Raw genomic sequence first — 24,171 nt, 5'->3', positions numbered from 1 at the left:
AAAGGGTCTGTCCAAATACTGTATTTGTATCATTTAATTTATTATCTTTTTTTCTGAAGCAGAAAACACATGGTCTTTATAGACAATTATAAAATACAGAAGGGTAAAGGATCATAAATCACCCCATATCTTTCTACCCAGAGAGAAATCTTGTAAATATTTTGATGTATTTTCCTTCCACTTTTTTCCAGAAAGCAGTGTTACAAATCGAGATCGCTCAGGCAGGAGAAGGGGTGACCTATTGTACCAGGTTTTTGAAGCTGGCCAAAATTGATGAGACGTTCTGAGTTTTGTTACTTACAGGATCTGGTACTTTGGGTCTCTCCTAAGTGCCGGGTGACCTTTTCTGGCCTTTCTGTTATTTTCCTTTAAGAGTGAAGGCTTCACATACAGCTTAATAAGAGATAGATGGCTTGAGCCACGTGTTTAGGGGAGCACGCTGCCCCAGTCACCACCGGGGGTGAAAAGCGACTTCTGAGGAATACCGGGGCACATACTGACTGGCTGCTTCACGTGCCTCAGGAGGAAAGACCCATGGGAGCAAGGAGTCTTGCTTCACTTGTTTATTCTCAGTGTGGCAGAACACTGGTAACAGCCAGAGAGGGATGGCTGCCTGGGGATCCTAGCTGATGTGTGTGCCCAAAGTAACGGCCTGTGGAATCCTGCTGGATAAGGGGCCGCTCCCTGTGCTTTATTTATTTATTTTTTTAGCATCCCTTTTAACTTGGTCCGAGATTGATTGAGACATTATCTTGGACCTTGGAAGCTGTGAGCCAGATTGGAATGACAAACACTCGTTGGCAGCTTTGACAAGACGGATGGGAAAACAAACGCCCGACAAGGTTCGCGTGTTTGTTTCTCTCCTGAGTCTCGAGAAGAACGTTGCTCTCGTGAGTCGGCGTAGGGAAAGAAAGAGTTGCGCCGTGTTATCAAAGTCAATATTTTCTGAGCCTGACTTCCAGACGGCTCTAGAACATATCTACTTTTTTGCCCAGGGTTTAATTAACCAGAGGAAGAATAGGGAAGTTCATCACATGGGGCAGGTTATATTTCTGTCCACTCTTGGTATCTGTGTCATTTTCACTTGTGAAATTCAGTAGTATCGTTAAGTTCACATTATCTCCCAGGATTAATAGGTATATTTTATATTTGAGCATCTCTTTGGAGTAATAATAATTACTAATATGAAGGCATGGTATAATAACTCATAAAAGGCATCTAATAAATATTTATCCATTGGTGTAATAGTGTCCTATATCTTCAGCATATGAGGATGAGGAAAAAACAATGATCCGTTTACTGTAGTATTAAATAGAACTATTAAATTGATTCCCAAACTGATTATGAGACACAGATGAATATAAATTACTTATGTTCCTATTGATAAATGCCTTTCAGATACTTAAACTAGGAATACCTTTTTGCTGTGGGCAAGTTACTTTGTAAGTATGACGTGTGAAATGAAGTGATTTGGGGTTGTTAGTTTTACAGTGAGTCATAAATAATTTCACTGCTTCCGTCTGCCTAACATCTTCGTACTTTCTTCTGGTAACAGAATTTGTCTTTCCTATAGAAAAGATAACTTTGGGGGCTTGAGGGAGATACAGCGTGGTGGTGTCCCTCCACCGACACCCCTCCCCTGCTTGTAGGATAGTCCCCTCCGCCCCTAGCCGTGAGGATGGCTCTGGACTTCTCTTTTAGAGCTGTCAGGAAATCAGCTTTCTGCCACAGTTGCCAGGAGCGTGGGAGTCTAAGGCTGCCAGTACTGTTTGGCTGCTCTGTGGAAAGGGCCTGCAAGCAGGAATATGGCAAAGCACATTCAAGAGATGGAAAGAGCCGGAATCATGGCGGCACATTTGACACAGAATCCAGTCATTCCTAAAACCAGGTACCACCCTGTTGTAGAGAGAAAGCTCCATTTCTCTTTGAGCCACTTTGAATTGTCTTTCTACCTTTAGCTGCCCCAGGGGCCCGAGGGATAAAACAGAATACAGGATCTCTGGAGGTTTCAGCAGGAAGGAGTATATGACTGATTGGAAGGAAGATGGTGAGGTAGGACAGCTGAGTAAAAAGGAAAAAGCTTAAAATGAAAAGAATTCCAAAAGATTGCTGGATTTTTATGAGGAAGGAGTCTGAAAAACTTGTTTTGAAAATGAACATAAATAGAAAGTAAGTTGTTCGCTGAATTAAAAAGCAAAGTATTATTCCCTTCTGCGTAATATGGTGCTTACGTTTGAAATATTTTCCAGTCTTCGTGTAATAGGCCACTGGAGGCAAGAGGTGCCGTCCCATACAGGGTTGACAGGAAACTTTCCTGGGCTTTGGTTTGTAAAATCCAAGGAAAGATTTTCAGTGGCCCAGTTCAAATCAGATACCCGCTCAGTAAGCCAATCACTGTGTCCAGATAGGGATGCTGGGTTGTACGGCCGCTTCAGACCCAATGAACAGAGCCTTCCAAAGGCCGGTCAGCCACAAGCGTGGCCCCTGAGAGAACCAGCGTGACCTGAGTGGCAGTCCAAATTGTGTTCACTATAGTATGTATTATTCCTGCCGGTATTCGACGTAGTCAGGGTTATCTGGAAAAGGGGCAGAACAGCATCTTCGAAGGGTTGGCAATACTGCGTGTGCGTTTCGTTTTGAACACAAGTTGCAAGAGTTGTACTGCACTGCTTCGGAAGTAATCGGGGCCAACCAAAATGAAAAGAACGTCACTTACTAAAAAGCACAGGAACGAAGTGAGTAGATTAAGCCAACTGGAGGTTCTAAAGTCTTCAGATTTCTCATCTCACTATCCTACGCTTTATGTTTGGGAAATGTGCTTTAAATATCTAAATGAGAGCCGTAAATCTATGAAAGGCCTTGTAGAAAATGCATGAAAAATGGAATAAAGTGGCAGAATGAGGCCTGGTCCCCTGGGGCTAGGAAGGATTGTCGCGCGCTCACTGAAATGAACCATCGGTCTCGGTTCGCATGGTCTTTCTACCCAAAAGTTACTTGTCCTGCTAAATGTTAAGCCTTCTTGGAAGTTAGACGCTCCCGCCAATTTCTGTCACCCCACACTTGCACGTTCTCGTTGGTTCTAGACCTTGGTTCCATCTTTGGATGGCTGACGTGACAGAAATGTCGACAAGCTAGTATCCTTTCTTCATCCAGATGAAATCACTCATTCATTCCTGAACTGAGACTTGAGAACTGCCAAAATAGTTATTTATATGAGTCTCTGTGTTACGTTAGATAACACCGTACCAGCGTTTGAATAACATGATTTGTAACTGGAATCCTCATTACTCCTGTGAAATTAAATTAATGGGTTATGAAGGAAAGATTATTTCAAATACCTATAGAATGTGTTTGAATGTCGGGGTAGGGAGGGAATTTAAACAGACAGAACATTTTAATTACATGTAACTCGAACTAGTTCAATAAAGAATGTAGACTTTCGGGGGCAAAGAATTCTTTAACACGTATAAATCATTGTAAAATGAATGTAATACAATCTACAGATGTATGTATTCATTTGCCTTGATGGTTCATTGAATAAATTACTTGTGCCTATTTGCATAGCTCTCTTTAACATTAAGAATTATAAATTCACGTGTCTCAGGGAGCCTGTCACTCACAATTCCAGATAAGATGAGCATATTGTAAGTTAAATACTTTTAAATAGTGGCACTTTTGACAGTAACAGAGAAGAAGCCTGTATTGGGGTTTGATCAGAAGGTCAGAACCACCGTGAGTGATGTAAGGGGAGGGGGGTGTATTATGGGGAATCAAGCCGATGCGGTGCTGGGAGCGAAGCTGTCTGGAAAGCTGCTGGGCCCGTACCTGGCGCTGGGCCGGGGTAAGCAGGACTGTCAGAGAGGAAAGTAGAGAGGGGGAGCCGCCTGAGATCTGCAAGGCTGAGCTGAAACTCACCAGAACAAACCGGAACATGTGTCTGTCTCTTCCTGCTTCCAAGCCTGCAACTTGGATGAACCAGGTACCCCGCAGAAGAGCGGTTGCATTTCTCCGTGCAGCAGCACACAGACTTGGCCCAGTATGAATGAGAGGTGGACAGGCTCAGGGACTGGCTGCAGCCCAGAGAGCTGGCAGGAGCTGGAGAAGTTGCAGCCATGGTGCCCCTCCAGCCCACTAGGGCAGCCAGCCCACCCTCAGCTGTGGAGTGTGAGCGTGGCTGTGACTTCAGTTCCACCTTTCAACCCCCCTGCCAGCTCTGTGGGTCACCTGAACGTCCAGCTGTGCAGGACCGGGAGTGGGGGGCAGGGTCGCTCCCAGTTAACTAAACTGACATGGCACAAACCCAGCAGCCATCATGGTTCACCCCTCGTCAGCTTAGCACTCGGACACACTTTGCGATCAAACTTAGCTTCCAAAGAAGGCGATAGGAAAATTGTGTTTATACCAAACATGGTGAAAATGGTCCCTCTTACAACCAACATTCACTAGTCCCTTTCTGCGTCTTTGGGTGACGTTCCTTTCTCTTCAAGCTGGGTCACAGCCCCCCTTGATGTCGTGCAGCCTAAATTCTGAGACATGATGGGAAATACTAGTAGCATACATTCAGTGGTAGGAGAATGGGAGAGAGGAATAAAAACTTTGGTTTATATATGTGAATATGATTACATGAAAATAAAAGGATTCAGAATTCTTCCATTCCTGTGTCTGCCCCTGGTCACAGGACCACAGCTGGTATTTATAACTACCTTTTCTGGCCAGCCAGTCCATATTTCCTTTGTCCTTGGCAGGCACCTCGGACGGTTATAGTTCCTTGCCACCGGAAATGACCCAAAACTGAGTTCTAGAAGGGTCTGGAAGTGGAACTCTTAGACACTGCTAGTTGGAATGTAAATGGCAGGTCCCCTTGGTGAAAGTGTGTACACTAAAAGGCTCTTGGGCTAGAGGGTAAGGCAGGATGTTGATTTCTCTCCATCTCCACTGCCACAGCCTTGTTAGACCCTCACCATCTGTCCCAGGGCCATTACAGCCAAAACCGTCCTCCAAGTGGCAGTCATAGTGATCTGCCCAAAATGCATCTCCTACATGTTAGGGTGGCATGTGAAGCTCCCCACGATCCGGCCCTTCACCTGCCCCTGGAACTTCATGTCCAGCCATCCAGCAACACTGGTGTAATCATAGTTAAATTAGTCATTATCGAGCTCTTGGTCTGTGCCAGGCATGATGCTGCATCTTATTAATCCTCACATTAACTGTGCAAGTTATATGTTACTGCCCTCATTTTACAGAGGAGGGAACTGGCTTCCAGACAGCGTCACATAGCCACTAGTCATTGGTGAAACTGAAATGTAACCGTCATCTCTCACTGCGAAGCCTGGCCTTGAACCTCTGTGCCATCCTGAACTCTTTCCAGCTACTGGAGCCTATCATGAAGTTTCTGCTTCCTGTGTCTTTCTCTCTGTTCGTTTCCCCTTGCGTCTAGACTGCTCTTTTCTTCCCTCCAGGCCCCTTAAAGCATCTGACTCCTGCTGAGTCTTGAAGTCTGTTTAAGAGTGCTAGAAGGAGGGGCGCCTGGGTGGCTCAGTCGTTATGTGTCTGCCTTCAGCTCAGGGCGTGATCCCGGAGTCCTGGGAACGAGCCCCGCGTCGGGCTCCTCCGCTGGGAGCCTGCTTCTTCCTCTCCCACTCCCCCTGCTTGTGTTCCCTCTCTCGCTGGCTGTCTCTCTGTCAAATAAATAAATAAAATCTTAAAAAAAAAAAGAGTTCTGGAAGAATGCGTGCCCTGCCTGCCTGCCTCCCGGGCTGCTTCAGGGCCCATTTTAGCACATCTCTCTTTCATTGTACTGTGCACATTATTATAATCATCTGTATCCTGGTCTTTCTGCTAAATTAAAGGTCAGCAACCCTTTTTCAGTAAAGGGCCAAAGAGTAAATATTTTAGGGTTTGTGGGCCATACCGTCTCTGTTGCAACTACCCGACCCGGCCGCTGGGGTGTGAGGGCAGCCATAGCAAGACGTAGACAGCAAGTGTGGGTGAGTTCCAACACAACTCTACTAATGGATACTGAAACCTGACTCTCCTATAATTTTCACATGTCCCAGAATGTTCTTCTGCTTTGCGTTTTTTTTTCCAGTCATTAAAAAAACGTAAAAAAAATTTTTTTTCATCTTGTGGGCTGTACAGAGGCAGGTGCAGGCTGGATGTCACCTGTGAGCTTGCCAACCCGTATGTTATAGTGTGAATTTCTGGAGAGCAGACCCAGTACCTCGTTGTTAGGGTGACCATACCAGTGTATTGTCCAGACGGGGATGCTTGGAGAGCGAGAAGGGCTGCTGGTAATGATGCTGGGATCACAGGTGTGAAAGGGGAGGTGCCCCAGACGGAGAGAGGTGGTTACGCCGGTCACAGTGTCACCTTGTTGGCCGTTTATAGTTTCATCTGGGGTCCTAATCCCTCAGCCCTGGTTCTTGACATTAGTGGCCGATTTCCACTGGTTGATTCACAGGCGTGGGGACGTGTGCAAGGTTCTGAGATCGTCTAGAGCACGAAACCTTTACACCTGCAACAGTTAACTTCCTCTGAAGGAAGCAACTGTATATTTAACTGTGGTTTTCAGAGTGGATCAAAGTGGAACCATGCGTATTCTAGACAATGAATGCTCATAATTTTTTTTTAAAGATTTTTTTTATTTATTTGACAGAGATAGAGACAGCCAGCGAGAGAGGGAACACAAGCAGGGGAAGTGGGAGAGGAAGAAGCAGGCTTATAGCAGAGGAGCCTGATGTGGAGCTCGATCCCATAACGCTGGGATCACGCCCTGAGCCAAAGGCAGATGCTTAACCGCTGTGCCACCCAGGCGCCCCAAATGCTCATAATTTTTTAAAGATTTTACTTATTTGAGAGAGAGCATGGATGGGGTGAGGGGCAGAGGGAGAAGGGGAAGCAGACTCCCCGCTGAGCAGGGAGCCCGATGCGGGACTCGATCCTAGGACCCCAAGATCATGACCTGAGCCGAAGGCAGATGCTTACTGACTGAGCCACCCAGGCACGCACCCCTTTTGCATATAATTTTTAAATGTGTCTCTCCCCGAGAATTTTCCTCTGTTTTGAGCGCCAAGAGTATGAGTTCATAAGACCAAAATTAAATGACATTTACTGTGGACAGAAGTATAGAACTGAAGCAGAAGAGAAGAATTGTTTCATGTTATATTTAATGTCTTCTGTCTTTTTTCAATCTTTTTGCAGTTTTTTGAGGTGCCGTTTGATTCAAACATGAATAGGACAAAGAACAGACCTCTGGTTCGTGGACAGATCAGGTAAAATCATGAATAGAAGTCTCTATCACAGTACTTTTCAACTCTCCCCAAAATGTACTACAGAGCACTTAAAACAGATCTAAGATTTACTGTTCTGTTGTGGGAGTAACTCATGCAATGGATTTCTTTATGAAATTCCATTTTGAAACACGGACTTGTTTCGCTTGGAGGGGCTGAGGATGAAAACATTCCATTAACACAAATGATTTCAGACAAATCCATATAGGGTCTCCGAAGAAAGATCTGTCTGAAGTCTTACTTTTTCAGACAAACTGATAATGCTGTTATCTGCCGAGTAAAGCACTACCCCCATTACTCTCCTTGCTACCAAATTCAATTAAGTAGAACTAAAAGGCATATAAATATTTTAATATCACTAATGGTTAATAATTAAACATTTTACTTCCTGGAGACCTTGAAATTGGCATTTTAAAATATTTTTTTCAAATCCGGTGGATATCATAAGCCAAGAAGGATAAAAAGGACCAAATGGTTTTACTGACAATTCTAAATCAGTGAGTCCTCTCCTCCCATTTCATGGGCAGTGCCCTCACGGAGCGTAAAATGTATTGGGGTAACACTTGTGGATCAGATAATCACAAATATTCAGTAAAACCGTAAAGGAAACAAATGCCGTATGGTCAGAAGTGTACGTAAAAATGACTTTTAATATTAGCTGTTTGGAGCCGTTCAGTCCTTCAGTGCATTTAAAATACCGTTATATTACATTGGGCGATGGAAACATATGAGAGCAGAAATCTCATATCCCCTGATACTCTATTTCTTTTTTTGAAATATAAATAAAGCCATGTGCTGCGTTTTTATTTAAAGTGTCAGGAGTACTTTCATCTGGGTGGAGCTGTTCTAGAAAAGCAAATGCAAGCTCTCTGGCCCATCTCAAAAGCTAGAAGGCGCCCGTGCCGCTGGTCGGATCACAGGGAAGTCCTTCCTGCAGGGAAATCACAGTCTCCTCGAGAACTGGGGGAAATGTGGGACAGGCCCAGCAAGCAGCCCTCAGGCATCTAATGATGATCAGATAAAGGCCTGCCGTTCTCCTAGTATCTCGTCTTACTCTGCCCAGTGTGGTCGTTCCCTGCACCCAGGAAAAGCCGAGTGGACCAGTGCATCCAGGGAGAGGCACACGTGGCCTTGGTGGTTGGCATTGGCCACGCCCGTCCTTTAGAGGAGAGAGGCTGCTGCACAAGTATTAGTCTTGTTAAACCGGTACCTTCATCTTTTGTTTGCAAGATGACCCAGGCAGAATCTCATCTATGATAATAAACCTTAATTGCTACCTAAAGTAGCCTCTAAAAGGGCAAATGATAGGGCTGAAAAAGGGACTCCAGCTTATCTGAAGAGCTGGGCTGTATATTATCAAACAGGTGCAAGGAGCTGTTCCAAGTCTGGGGCAGAAGAACCTTGCCCTGAGAATCATAGTTTTAAAACCGAAGACTTTATATCTCACCGCTTAGTGTTTATTATAACCTAGAAGTGAGTATTTTATAAGTGGGTGGCTGTGGGGGGTATAAGAGAAAGTCTCACAGACCATCCATTAGCATTAATTTCTCAGCGTTGGTGGTTCTGATGTTCACAATGGCTATTGGGCATTTACGTGCAAAGCCCAGCCAGTTTATTTTGAAGTCCTCGATTTGGTATTTACTGCTCCATTTGACTTGGGCTGATCCGCCTTACTGAACCTATCCCACTTCATAGAATTCGCGGTTTGGCATATGAAGTGTAAGTTCCCGACGTTATTGACGGGTCTGGGAAGGAAGTCCTTGGACACCTTTACTGATGACAGCTGTTTCTGTCTTTGTACCTAGCTTGGCCTCTCCAGTCTAAAGAAATACTATGAGCATTTGCGTGAATATATATATATATAAGTGATGGCAGTTTGTTTTGAAAATTTTTACTGAAGTAAATAAAATTATAGTCTAAGGAGTAATATAAGAAATATACTAAATAAATATACTAAGGAAAGAAACATATGCCTGGACCAGTTGTTCTAGTTTTGGGGGTTGATTTTTTGGTTTGGTTTTGTTTTGTTTTTTTATAACCTGGGCAATCAGTACGGTTGTGCACTCCCATGGTTGCCAGTCTCTGAACTTTTTGTCCTGTCTTCCCGAAAAACGTGGCGGGGGGGTGGGCACTGAACGCTTTGGGAGCTGACCCAGAAGATAGTGCTTTGTTTTGGTTTGGTTTGTTTTGCTTGTTTAATTTATTATTTATTCCAGAAAGGGTTAGAGGTATCATAAGGCTGTATTTTAGCAAAGCAGAGACACATATAAAGAAAGTCAGGGTTATAGAAAATAGAATATGCGATAAATGGTAAAAACAAGGAAAACTTCTCCAGTTCACATAGTTAGTAAGGTTGACTGTGAATTTCATTCTGCATTCCCGGTGAAATCACAGCTCCGTCGTTAAGGGTAAGCGTTGCGTGCATTACTGAGATTTAATTCTCCCTGCAGCACCCTGAGATAGATGGGGTTGAATGCCCCCAGTACGCAGGGGGGAAACTGAGGATCCAAGTATTACAGAGAAGCGGCAGAACCAAAATTGGGCCTACTCCCTTGCACTCCCTGCCCTGAGTCCCGTAACAACTACACATAACTGTCTTTGAAAGTCTCTTTGTCCATGAGAAGAAAACACTACTCTTGGGAGACCAAACTTCTGCCTCTCTATTCTTTAACAAATAAGACGGGATGCTTGGTGATGATCTTAGAAGAATGTCCTGTGTGACTTCCGTGGAGGAAGCAAATCATTTTCTGAAGCATCTCTGGGCACAAGCTGGGGGGAAATACCAAAGAACAGCTCCTGCTGAGAACCGTTTAGAGTGAATGGCCTTGAAGCAGGTTGGGTGGAAGAAGCTTGTGGCCAGACATATTGGCCTAAGGAGCCTCTCTAGTGGTTCAGCCTCATCCAGGGATTAGAGATTGATTGATTTATTTGAGAGAGAGAGGAAGAGAGCAGGGGCAGAGGGAGAGGGGATCTCAAGCAGACTCCCTGCTGAGCACGGAACCTGACACGGGGCTCGATCCCAGGACCCGGAGATCACGACCTGAGCCGAAACCAAGAGTCGGACGCTCAACTGACCGAGCCACTCAGGTGCCCCTGATCCAGGGGTTAAGCTGAGACCATGAAAGAGAGAGGAGAGGGGGTGCCAGTCTCATCTGTGTGTCAGGCAGTGTGGGGAATGTCGTCCACCACAGGACATGATTGTAAAGTGGCCGTTCGTCCCGGTTTGGCCAGGACAGCCCTGCTTTACCCCAGGATTACTGATGGCGTTCACTCTCACTCTCAGTGATGTCCAGGCTGGATGATGACTCTGTGCCACCTGACGCAGATAGTGGGGATGGTGCTGATGTTCACAGAAATTCCCCTGTTTTTTAAGTCTATTTCCTATAAAGGCCAATTGCTTTTTTTGACTAGAGGAGAAAAAAAAGCACATGAACAGAAAGTGTATTGTGTCTAAATCAGTTAGTGTGTACACACTGTAACACATACCTCTCTAAATAGCTTTTTTTTTTTAAGATTTTATTTATTTATTTGAGAGAGAGCACACATGAACAGGAGAGCACAAGCAGGGGGAGCAGCAGAGGGAGAGGGAGAAGCGGACTCCCCGCCGAGCAGGGAACCCAATGCGGGACTCGATCCCAGGACCCTGAGATCATGACCTGAGCCGAAGACAGATGCTTAACTGGCTGAGCCACCCAGGCGCCCCTCTAAATAGCTTTTTAAAAATGACACTCTGTGTCTTTACATTTGCTTATAAATTAGAGAAGATAAGTAAGGTCAGCTAACTGGTTTGGACATTTCTGGCAAAAATGTCATGATTCTGAATGACTTGTCAGGAGAGAGTTGGACTTAGAGCTCCCTTTTGATTCTCTGGCAGAGAATGGAGCATAGAATTCACGTCACACGTCAGGAACTCACATTGAAGGGCGAGTCAGCTCACCTAAGGAGTCAGATCCACAAGTCACGTAATGAAGGTAAATGTCATTGGAAAGTCAGATTCAGTGTGATCCAATTTTAACTTGGTGACTGGAGAAAGTTAACCAGCAATTTTTTAAAAAATCTGTATAATAGAAGGCATTTCAGTCTTCAGATGTTCTTCATATGGTAGTCAGAGTCTAGTGAAAAATGTTACCTAACAGACTCGAAGCTTGGGCAAGTCACTGAATTAACCTCTTTCCCCACCGCCTCTCCCTCCTGGAGGGATCGCAGTTCCAATCTCGTTCATCTCACGCCATCGCCGTGCAGGTAAGAAGAGCCATAAAATCATGCAAATACATGTGCATTATTGGGAAGAAGTTTTAAAATCAAGTGGAAAAAAGAGTTATTGGTAGAAATTTCACCTGTTTTCAAAATTTGCATTAAAATATAAATATTCTAGCACTTATCAGGCAATAACATAAAAAAGAAATTTAGATTAGCTTCCAGGGTTAGGGAGAAAAAAGCAAAACACTTGGAAAGAGAGAGAACTCAGAAAGTGGTAGGTGTACGTGTTTCCATGGCCATGCCGGTGTTGGTCCGACCACTCAGCGGTGGCGTTACCGAATCCTTCCTTCCCACTACCACCATCAGGACACGTTTGTAAGAGAAGGTTGTCCCAGTAGAGGAGTGTGCCGGTTGCCAGGGTTACTGAGAGGTGGATGACAGGCTCTCCATTGTCTTCGGATCGCGTGGAGGAGGTGGCAGCCCAGGTGCATAAGGACACGAAGTGCTGTCATGAGAAGGACAGTTGACACCACAAATGTACCTCTGAATGCACCTGCCAGCCAGGCCCTGCACCAGACCAGAGGTGCAATGGTCCGCACAGTAGGAGGGGCATGCTGGGTGATGAAGAGGAGAGCCTGACCCAGACCGGCGAAGTCCAGGGTGGACTTAGTGGAAGGGTGATTTCTTGAAGCTGAGAACCAGAAAATGAGTGAGAGTTGACCCGACCTATTCGCCTCCACGTTCTTTCTGTTCCTTCCTCCTCTGGCCGCGCCTTTGTCGGTGGTCGCTAGCCCCCTTCTGATCTCATTCTTTCTCTGCAGACGCTGTACTCTTCACTGTCCATACCTCCTGGCCAGACTGTTCTTCTGAGCAGAGACCCTTTGAAAGTCTCTTCTGGGGTGCCTCTGGAGGCATATCAGCTTCCGGATGTATATATCCCAGTACATCACTTCCTCTCCCACGCTGGCTTTGTGTTCATTCACATTGCAGAGCAGGCGCCTGTAAGTCATTCTAGACTTTCCGTCCCACCCCCTTCATCCGACTGTGGGCGAGACTGTGTCTTTCCAGCCCCAGAAGCACCCTGGAGTCTGCCCTCTCGCCCTGCCGCGCTCGGCAGAGCATCCCCAGCTCGCCCCAGTCGTTATAACCGCACCCCAGCTGGTCTCCAACCACTCTTTCCGGCTGTCTTCCATAGCTGCTCCTTCAGTGATCACATCGGTTTCTGGCTTAAAACCTTTGGACGTCTTCTAAACATATTTAAGAGGAACTATTTTATTTTCAGTGCTTTACTGCATCTTATAAGGCCTTTCAGGGTCTGAACCTTCCCGGTCCTCGCAGCTTCACCCCCTCGCGGTGTTCACCTTTACTCATTCATCCCTCTGTGTTCGGTTGTGCCTGAACGGAACTGCTGGTGTTTTCACCTGTCCCGCCAGGCGTGCTGACCTTGCCCCTCCGTGGCCTGGGGAAGGCGCTGTGCCAGGCGTTCCTTCCACTGGAAGGACAGCTCCTCCCGCATTCCAGCAAGGTGGGGTTAGATGTTTTGTCCTGGAGCATGTGCTGTTCTTTGGGCGCCCCTCTTGCTCTGTAACGTTGTGTTTTCTTCCAAGACAAAGGTTGAGTCCCATCTGCGTATCTCCAGCACCCAAGATCACTTACATGAAGCCATTTCCTGAGTGTCTCCTCTGTGCCCGGCACTATTTTTAATGCCACGATACCAGAGGGAACAAAGCAGACAAGAATCCCTCACGTCACGGAGCCTGCATTTCAGTTATCACGTCTGGCAGCTCTCTGATGCTTAGTGAGGGATGGGTGCACCGATGGATGGATAGATGGACGGACGGACAGACGTTAGAGAAGTAGAAATGACCTCCCAAGCGAGGGAAATACAGAAGCGGAGACTGAGACAGGAATACTTGGCGCATGGCATCAAGGGGGTGAGGAGGCCACTGGGACACGCGCGAGCGATCAGTGAGGAGGAAGCGTGAGCAGGAGGGTGGGGGTGGGCCGTAGACCTTGACAGACAAACCGACTTTGGATAGAATAAAGCAGAGGTCATGCCAGGCAAGACGAACATGAGGAGCAAAGGTGCAGGGAAGGGAACGCAAAGTAGGTGTTTCAGGATAAAAACATATGACTTGGCCAGACTCAGAGGGAAGGATTTGAAGGAGCCTAGTGAGGAAGCGAAGCCGGGAAGGAGGCTGAGAAAACGTGCGTGCCACACCAAATTCTGTAGGGCTTGGACCGCGGTGTGTGTTGTGCTAGGGCTCTTCAGCGCAAGACGAGAAAAAGAAACAACAGGCCTGTGTCTTGGAAAGGAAGAAAGGCACTCTCCGTTCACAGACAGTGTGACCGTTTACGTGGAAAATTCAAACGAATCTACAAAAAAGCTATGAGAACTCGCAAATGAATGTAGCAGGGGCATGAGAGACAAGGTCAGGACACAGAATCCAGCTGCAGGAAGCTAGGCAAAGAATTCTCACGTGGAACGCAGAAAGCACAAACCATAGATGAAGTAATAGGTAAAATAGACTTCACCAAAATAAAAATGTCTGCTCTCCCAGAAACACTTCGGAAAATGACCGGACCAGCCGCAGAGTGGGAGAAAATATTTGCAAAGCATGGAGCTCATGATGGTCTTGGGTCCAGAATACATACAAAATCCCTAAAACCCACCACCAAGAAAGCAACCCAATTAAAACATGGACAAAACATTCAAACAAACACTCCACTAAAGAAGACGGACATACAGGGTGTCTGGGTGGCTCAGTCATTCAGCGTCTGCCTTCAGCTCAGGTCATGATCTCAGGGTCCTGGGATCGGGTCCCGCATGGGCCTCGCTGCTCCATGGGGAGCCTGCTTCTCCCTCTCCTTAGCTCGTGCTCACTTGCTCTCTCTCTCAAGTAAAATCTTTTAAAAAAATAAAAAATAAATAAAAATTAAAAAAAATAAAGAAGACACACAGATACCAAATAAACGCATAAGAAGGTTTTCAACATCACTAGTCATTAGGGGAAATGCAAATGAAAACCACAATGAGATGCCACTGCACCCCTATGAAAACAGTTAACATTTGTAAAACAGTAATACAAAGAGCTGGCAGGGGTGCGGAGTGCCGGGCATCCTCCTGGGTTGCTGGTGCGAGTACAAAGGGGTACACTTACTTTTTGTAAAACAGTTCGGCAGATCCCTATAAAGCGAAACGAGATTTGCCATATAACCCCACTCCTGCGTGTCTCTGGAAACACATGTCCATGCAAAGACGTGTATGTGAGTGATTGTAACAGTTTGAATCATGATTGCCGAAAGCATCCTAACTGTCCCTCAGCTGGTGAGTGTGTGTGGGTACAATGATGTGGATACAGTTCCACAGCATTGTAAGTGAAAGATACCAGGGGTTGCATACTGTACGATTCCGTGTGTGTGACATTTTGGAAAGCCAAAACTGTAGGGACAGAGGGCAGATCAGTGGTAACCAGGAATTGGGGGAGAAGGAAGGGGTTTGAGGACAGGAGCGTGAAGGAACTTTGTGAGGGGTCAGAAATAGTTTATATCTTGGTCGTGGAGACGGTTATACAATTGTACATCTTTTTCAGAACGCAGAACTAACCGTACCCCTGAAACGTGTGGATTTTACTGTGTGCAAAACGACTGGGTTTTCAGGGCACTCGGTTTTCCCTGGGGACCATACTGATGTAGATTGCAGAGCATAAGATTTTGGGGTCACCCTGCCTGGACTCAAAATCCAGCTTCTCCTCCTGCATCACCGGGCAGGAGCGTAGTCGTAAACTGCTGTAGTCTCTTCCCTGAAATGGGGATAGCACCCTTACCTCACAGGGTTCGATGAGAACGCGGCTCTTCTTCTAAAGCAGACGGTGAAGGACAGTGCGGTCATCCCTGTGGTGGTGACTCCTTTTTCAACAACCACGTGCTGAGCATCTCTGGGCTTTAGGCTCCGGCTAAATGCTGGAATGTGGCTGACATGACCCAGTACCTGCCCTCCTTACGGTGCTGTGGGGGAGGAAGAAGGTAAACCAGTGAACAAGTAAATTTTAAAAGGTCATTCTAGGTGGCCATCAGTGGTACAAAGAAAATAAACAAACAGGTGACATGGAGCAATTGGTGGAGACCCTTTGAGAAAGAGAAGTAGAGAGACGCTGCATTTGAGGAGTGGTGTATGCATCGAGACCCGAAGGGTAAGGCCGCAGAGAGAGCAGCAGGTGCAAAGCCCAGGTGGTCAGTGGGCCTGACATGGGGAAGAGAACAGAACGGAGGCCGCCGTGGCCAGACGGAGCAGAGTGGTATGGGATGAGTTACAGCCTAGTGAGAAGTCCGGCTTGAATCCTGGGGGCACTGGGACGCCGGGAATGAGTCATAACTATGGGATTGCTGTGATCACATTTATGTGTCTGAAAGAACTCTTCAGAATGTACCAGAGCGTCACAAGAGTGAGCAGAGGCCTGGTACGGGCCCAGGGGAGTGGATGATGGCGTGGACCAGGGTGGTCACGGCGGAGGTCAAGTTTGCTGTTGCTCCATTCAGACTGCAGGCTGGCCGCCATTGCCTGCAAGTTCGCTTGAATTGTATCTGCTTTTCAAAGCCTTTCCATCTCTCCTCCCACAAATAAACCCCGCCCGTCCCTGCCTCCCTGCCTTTGCTTCTCCAGTCCACCTGCCTTCTGGAGCTTTCTGTCTTCCACAGCTTCTGCATGTCCCTTGAGGAAGGTCTCCACTGTCTGCAGCTCTCTCCACCTTTCTTAAATTCTGCAGCCTCGGTACAGGCACCGCATAATTCGTCAGGAGGGAGAGTAGCTAAGCAGACAGGAAAACTGAACTCCAGAGAAGTAGCAGCCCCACTGTCCCGTTGAGCGCTCACAGCCACCACAGCAAAAATACACGGCTGTTCAGTCCAAGTGCCAGTGCCTGACGTTCCTACAGAGAGGACTAGACCCCTGCAGGGAGACAGACCTCTCTAGGAACCCCCATCTCTCCTCCCCTGGGAGCCATAAAAGCCGAACGGTCTGAACACCCACCTGTCTAAATACAGGCCTTCCTTTTGTTCCCGCCTTTCGTGGAACTCAGTGATTCTCAAACTTGAGTGGACGTCATTTCCCAGAATTGGACATACGTAACCTTGCATGCACTTTCTGGATCGCTGCAGGGAATCCTGAAGGCTAATTTTGAGTATAATGTATTTTCACCATGGGGCTGACCTACATGAAAGAAACAAACGGCAGCCCCACTGTGTTTCCAGACCGTGAAAGTGCACGCAGTCCTGTGACGGGTCTGATTTCCAGCCTCGATGCTGCCTGCCCTCTGTTTCCCGAGCGGCCACCGCAGCTTCGTTGTGCAGCTTCGTTGTTTCCGGTGATGGAGAAAGTAATGTTCAATGCATTTAATAAACGAGCAATAGTAAGATAATGGACGGTTTTCGAGAAAGCCCGTTACAATATGCACACATCCGTTACGTTTTAGGCAACAGAAACTTTCTGCAGTTGTGTTGAGAATCAAAGGTAAAAGTCTTTATAGCTAAAATACCATCTAATGAGGATAAAATCTGTGAAATTACACTATCATTTGTTTCATTTTCCCAAGGAGGATAGAGAGGACGGTACTTTTAATTATCACTTTTATCGCCTACATAAAATGCCAAGTCCGTATATCGAAGGTTCTCACTCACCACTAATAAAAGAAAGACTGTCTTCCTTTATCAGCTCTTGGGAAAATATGCTTTTCCTAGTGGATAGAAAGATGACTTTTTCGTTGTTGTTGGTTTTTTTTTAATACTAAGATGACATGTTTAAATCCATCCTCACTCTTGCAGGCCCACAAGAAGTGATTACTTCCTCTGACTGTTCTAGAGAACGCTGTGGCCTTAATAATTGCAGGTGGTTTAACAGAAACATCCTTTTGTAGCTTCTGTTTACCAAATGTAACTCCTGTGGAAACATTTGACCCCGTGGCTTTCTGTGCTTTTTACTTCAGCCCTGGGGCCTTTGTGGCAGAATTATTTATCAGTCTTTAATGGCTTGGGGACCACTTGATGAATTCGAGCACAGTGTACCTCACATCACTGAGGAAGAATCCCGGAGGCTTGGGGCTAACCTCGGAGTCCTGGTGCCTTTGGCTGGAGAGCTCTGGCATCACCGTTTGCCTCTGAGGACGCCTGGAGACAGTGGCTCCGGAGGGTCCCGGTGGCGCGGTTTTAAGATCTGGTATTGGCGCCTCACCACAGAGTTTATCCCCTGTGAACTTGGAGCCAAATGCCTCTGTTCCCCTGGGGCTGTGTGTCCGCACGGCCTTGTCACAGCCTGAGCGAGCCACAGCTCCGTAGTCTGGGGCCACGTTGCTGGTAAGGAACTTGTCACGGGCAAAACCAAGAAGTATGACTCCTCTGAGCCTCTGTTTGCTTTCCTTCCACCCCTTTCCATGTCACGGGTACCCAGCGCTCTGGGACTCCTTCCACTCACTGGAGCTCCCTGGCTACTTGCCGCCTTGGTCCTAATTGGGTAAAACGGATCTGGTAGTTTGAGGATGGCCAGGGTGAGGGGTCAGAGGAAGAGGGGGAGTTAGGAGGGGACTCCCCAGTAGTTCTTCTAAGGTGCACCTCAGATCTGCTTAGGAGGACCGAATCTTTTTCCATAGCAGATAATAGCTGCTGGAAGTCGACACCTGTTTTTTGGCAGTTGTTGGGGACCCCGTTTCTACCTGTGGTCCCCAAGCTCAAAGACCTAGAGACCAGCTCGACTGAGAGCAGGTGTTGGGCTCAGACTCTCCCTAGGGTCTCTCTCGTACCTTCTGACTTCATATTTGGACAAGTGGTCCTTCTGTCTTGGGAGAAAAGTCTGCTCAATCAGGTGCTGCATCTGGTTTTTCTCTTACTCTCCTTATCACCAGACTTCTGGGAAGGATGTCCACCTCCGCTTTTCTCCGTACTTCCAACTTCATTTTCCTCTCTCGGCACCTTGGCTCTTCTGATCCCGCTTTGGCTTGAACAGACTCAGCCCCCGGGCGTGCCAGCAGAGTCCTCTGCCCCAGTGCCACAGCCTCGTGAGAGGAAACAGAACTGTCCAAGCTGGGGCCAGATGCTTCATCCCGGGCCAGGCCCCTGGGGCAAGGGAAGGGGATGCAGGAAAGGTAGAGCGAGGGGGTGCAGGGTGGGAGCGGGGAGTCACACGGAGGACCGAAGGCTACTCCTTGCACTGAGCTTGAGCTTGCTCTTAGCCAGACGTGCGTCTCAGGCGCTCATTCTGCTTTGTCGCCTTCTAGCTGTGACCCACTTCCCCCACGCCCATTGGACGCACTTTACGTCAAATTCTTTCCGCGAAGATATTAGATTTGATATTTACTGGGTCTTGCGGACGTGCGCATCCTCCCTCGCCGTCCTCCCTGCGGAGCCTTCCCCGGCTCTGCCGAAGCCAGAGTTTCCTGTTTTAGGTTCTCTTTTAGCTTCTGTTTGGGTTCCGTTTCTGTTTTACGTTCTCTTTGTTTTCAGAAAAGACAGAGGGTTGCAGACACCTTTAATCCGCCCTCTTTGCCTATTTTGAGGTCCCTCAGACTGAAATTTCTAATGTAGCCTAAACACGTATTTTTTTCTTAAGCAATATCCTTTTTCCTGGTCTGTCCTAACTAAAATGAATTGTTCTTAGGAATGTCAAGGTCTAGTGTTTCCTCTGTATATTTTAGAATTAAATAATTCCTTTGTCTAATTCAATTCATTAAGAATTTATTGATTACCGATAATGTTACCAGCGCTGGCGAGTTCTGTTTTTATGATGCTCAAAAGGCTTATAATCTGGGTGAAAAAATTAGCCAGATGCATAAAACACTTTGCAGACGGCCGGGGCAGCCCATCAGTACTCACTGAGTGAAACAGGGCAACTGGGACAAGCAAGAAGGGCTCTGGGAGTTCAGGTGAAAGGAGGTCCGGGTAAGGACAGCCTGGACAGCGAAAGGAGGCCGGGCCTCCTTCCTTGTTATTTTGAAACGCGTGTGCCTTTGATGACCTGTCCTGGAATTAGCCGTTTTCCAGCTCGGTGATGCTGACAGGGAAAGAAGGCATGTCCCCGTTCGTTTTTCCAACCTAATGGATCACCTGGGATGCTGCAGGAGGGAGAGATAGAAGGATAAGAGTGGGCGGAAAGGTTATTGAGACAAATGAAAACACCGGGGTCGGGGTCGGCCAGTACCTGGTGTTTAAATAAATGATGAAGGTGGAGTTTTCGAAGTGAAATGAATGGATTGTTTAGTTGGCGTGATTAACTTAAAGAACGGGGTTTAGCCGAAGCATTATAGGGATTTACAGGGGACATTTTTCAAATTTACTGAAGGTTTTACCAGTAAGCACTTAAGCAGATGTAAACATTTTGCAGGCTGCAGGGGAGCTGTGAATATTATCCATCACCCAGGCCCACGGGTCCGGCAGACAAGTACCCAGGCCAGGCGAACGCTCCGCGGAGTTTCTAAGGATTGTTATGATTCGTCTCTGGGTGTGTATATACTGCAAGTGTAATAAGAACATAAACATTTTACAAGTATGGAAATTTTTTTTTTTTTTAGCGTTAGCCAGTCATTTGAAGTGGCAGGAAAGACAAATTTGGTCTCCACTTAATAATCGTGGTGGTAAGGTAGAGAATTGTGTTCTGAAAATCATTCCACATGACGAACCACGCGGGATGAAGAGCCAGTAGAAAGGTTGTGTACACATTGTCATGCTTTGCCATGGCAGCGGGTGAAAGAAGGGAGCACTGGTGTTTTTTGGAAGCGAAGGTTCCTTTCTCTCATTGTCCTAAGGAAGAAGAAAGCATTTACAGTGACTCGGAAGCACTGTGAGCTGCGAACATTTCTCATCAGCCGTCCTGGGGATGGGGGAGTCTTCAGTTCCCATATCCCAGCTTATAACCAAAAAACATTGAGATATTCTCATAAATATACATACGAAGAGTTAACTGTCACATCCTAGTAACCCGGTCAATCCCTTGTGGCCAGTTGAGCAGTAAGTCTTAGAAGCCAACACCTTTTATGAATCACCTGGAGTCAGTGAGTCTCACATCCTGTCACTTTCTCTCTCTCTTCTCACATGAGACGAGCTGAAAAGATTGACACGATGAAACGCCCTTCCCGTTGATTGGTGGGGGGTGGTCTGAAGGTGGTGTTTGTTCCCTCTTGGGTGTGGTTTGTAAGGGTCTGTCTCAGCCAACACTGGGGGCACACCGGCCTTGGAAACGGGGAACAGAAAGATGAATGGTCCAGAGTGCAGGCCCTAAACCTGTTAGGATGTGGTGGGATGGGCAGGAGGGGCTGCAGATCTGTCTACAGAAGGACTGAGACTCCTGTGAGAGCCAAGGGCATGCGGACCACCCGTGGGCCAGGGTGGGGGGCAGCAAGGAGAGCAGGCTGAGGGGAAACGTGCTTGGAGGACTTGTTTGGATGTCGAGGCTGTATCTCAGAGGCTGGGAAAGGAGTGGCCACACCAGACTGAAGAAAGTACGGGAGGGGTCAGTTCTAGGGCAGTGGAGCCATGTGTACTTCGTAGCGGAGACCTTTCACCTTGGCCGCTGATTGCAAAATGGCAGCTGACGGGCCAGATTCTGAAGAGACTTTTTTTGTTTGTTTGGCCCACTATGCTTTTCTACTTAAAAATAGCCAGCACTTAAAAATAGAAAATGTTAACGTAAAGCCCCAGGTTTCTGGGCTTTTTAGCACGTTCCCACATGGTATCTGCTGGTCAGACCTGAGGACCAGTTCCCACCATTCGTCACCACCCGTGCTTCTTCAAGGAGGCCCCCTTTGCTCCTTTACATCGCCAGCCTGGTCCCTCTGGACATCCCTGCGTCTGCAGACGCCCCCCTAGGCCACAGGCTCTGGGGGTAGCATGTGCCTCCAGGTTCTCTCCAGAGCTGCAGGATGGGTAGTGTTATTCCCTAGCCTTCTTACAATTGTGTTTTATTAACGCTTTCCAAAGACTCCTTAAAATTCAGTGACCCTCACTTTATGGAGGTGAACAAAGCCGCCTTTTGAAATAGAATCCTATAAATTAAAAGGGGAAGGGGTTAGGAAAATTAAACCGTCTGGCTCAACCAGGGAAAAGGAAAAATATTGAGGTGTTATGGGAGCTGGGGGTAGTGGAGGAGCTCAGGAGTTTGAGAAATACACTGAGACTTGGTTTCCATGGATGGGACCAAACTACGGGACTCTCTCCTTGAAAATTCCAGTCTTCGTACAAATAGGTTATCCTTATTTTAGACTGAATGGAGGTGGCATAACTCAAGAGTCCCCATTTGCTATATCCCTGAATTAGAAGGTCGCATCACATCTCAGAGGTCAACAGTGAGTAAGGCTCTTCACTCCCCCCATCCCTGCCTGTCTTGCTTATCTCCCTCCTAGATTAGTAAGATTCCTTCAGTTGATTTTTCAAACTCATTCAGCTCAGACCTGCTTTGTTGTCTTCCTTGGGGCGGGGTGGGGGGGGACTTAATATAATGCCACAGCCCCATATCCTGAATATAGTCGTGCCAAACATATGTGTTTATTCTTGAATTTCTCTTAAGCATTTTTTTTAAGAATTATTTATTTGAGAGAGAGAGAGAGTACATGCCGGGGGTGGGGAGGTGGAAGGAGAGGGGGAGAGAGAATCTCAAGCAGACTCCCCGCTGAGCATGGAGCCCATCATGGAGTTCAGTCCCACGACCCTGAGATCACGACCTGAGCCAAAATCAAGAGTCAGACACTCAACCGACTGAGCCACCCAGGCGCTCTTAAACGTGTTTTTAAATTTAATTTTTAGGCAGGTTACCATCATTATTTACATAATTGATAGCTTTTCCAAAACTGCTATAATTAATTTTCTCTTAAAATATGTTTCGTGTCCACCTTTTCTTCACCTGTTCCTTAAATTCTGAATTTTCATCAGTCCTTGTGGTATCTGTAACTTGAGTCTTATTCAGAAATAGAAAACTCCTGAATAAGGTACTGGGGAGACATTTTCAAAACAGTTATCTGTAGAGACTTTCCCCAAAAAACTCAGGTCAGATCTCAAATGTGGGATTTATACAGGAAACTAAAGCTAAATTGGCTTGGTTTGATTAAGGTTGGGGGTTTTCTTTTGTCCTTCAAAGGAGATTTTATTTTGTAATTTAAAAACCATTTATCCTAGCAGAATGACCAAGAAGTATGAGATTAATTTTTGTATAAACCAATTACCTACAGAGCTGCTTACAGTATAAAGCCTTCTTGACTTAATGTAATGTTTCGTAGACCTCTCCAATACATGAGTTAAATAGAAAGACCACGTCTGTCCAGTAAGTTATTTCAAAGTCAAGTAATCTAAGTTACGTTTATTAAGTCCAATAAATAGTCATCAAATTAAAGCTTGCATATATTTTTTTTCTCACTTGTTCCCAATTTCTACAGAAAAGTCCACTTCAATAGAGCCACTAAGGATTGGTGCTTAGTAAACAAAGAAATATATTACTTTAAAGGAAGAATAAATAATCCATAGAAATGTGTGGACACATTCTCCTTCCTCTAGTCTTTTTCTTTTCGGGAGTAGCCTTGGGCAGGAAAGGCCGAAGGAGAAGCCCACCTGTGCACTGATGCTCGGTAGAAAGATATCTCAGTTTGAAATGTAATTCAGTTTTGGATATGAGTTGGGAAATAAATCATTATTCACCTCTCAGCGTGAGCCACGAACCTATTTGCCTGCGTGAATGAATATGAAAAAATCATTTTAGTTCAATGGCTAGATTCTTTTTTCTGCCACAATCCTTCCTCCCCCCCATAGTGCTGTTTCCCTTATTCATCCCTTAATTCTGTTTTATTGAAAATTAGAAATTGTTTGCAATACCATCACACCCCATTCATCTGCTTTGCTCATCTTCTCCATGTCAGTTATCTCTGGTGATAACCATTTTCAGAGATACGAATCTCCTCTCCTTAATAAAGGCCATTACAGTGTTGCAAATACGCGAGAGCACCAACATTTGGGGGAGAAAAGCGTTTTTCATGTGATCCAGTTTTTCCTGGTGCTGGTTTATTTTATTTTAATTTTTTTGTAATTTGATAGGATAAAGTTAAATTCTTAAAGTTATCATTGCCATTTTAATCATTATTAGAAAATGCTGTGCAGGGCGCCTGGGTGGCTCAGTCGGTTAAGCGTCTGCCTTTGGCTCAGGTCATGATCCCAGTGTCCTGGGATCGAGTCCCGCATCGGGCTCCCTGCTCAGCGGGGAGTCTGCTTCTCCCTCTGCCCCATCCCCTGCTCATCCTCGCTCTCTCTCTCAGCCATCATACTTTTATAACTTACAATCGAGAGACATTCTTCAGTCCGTATACATCTATTTTCATATTCTAATGCATATCCATATGCCTTCATAAGTTTGAAAAAAATAAATCAGTGGGAAAAATAAATCAGTGGGAGCTTCTACCTCCTTTCTATTCTATTTAGATAACGCCGTCTCATTTTGCCAGTTCTTCTTGTAGCCGATGTGACAGTTTGAGAATTCATCGTACTTGTGTTTGTTTAATGTCTACCTTCCTTTTGAGACTAAACATCGCCGTCTGTTTTGTTCACTGCTATATACCCACACTTGGCATAGTGGCTGACCATACCAGCAGTGAGAGAAATGGTAATAAATGAACAAGAGACCACAGGAACGCGATGTGCGCATTTGGTGAGCACTGTGCTA

The 24,171-nt window shown here is 46.2% G+C and overlaps 1 protein-coding gene across 2 annotated transcripts in view; it reads left to right on the top strand.

Annotated features, from left to right (window-relative positions):
• Positions 1 to 24,171, top strand: part of LOC113271230 (protoheme IX farnesyltransferase, mitochondrial) — a 124,567-nt gene that overhangs the window by 79,551 nt on the left and 20,845 nt on the right. For both annotated transcript variants that reach the window (XM_026521030.4, XM_026521031.4), the window contains exon 5: positions 7,201 to 7,271. In XM_026521030.4, the coding sequence (XP_026376815.2) occupies positions 7,201 to 7,271 (71 nt within the window). The remainder of the gene's footprint in view (positions 1 to 7,200; positions 7,272 to 24,171) is intronic.

Source organism: Ursus arctos, unplaced genomic scaffold (assembly GCF_023065955.2).
Source record: "Ursus arctos isolate Adak ecotype North America unplaced genomic scaffold, UrsArc2.0 scaffold_14, whole genome shotgun sequence".
Taxonomy (NCBI): Eukaryota; Metazoa; Chordata; class Mammalia; order Carnivora; family Ursidae; genus Ursus; species Ursus arctos.
Note: the sequence above shows the minus strand (reverse complement) of the source record. Positions and strands in the feature narration are given on the sequence as shown.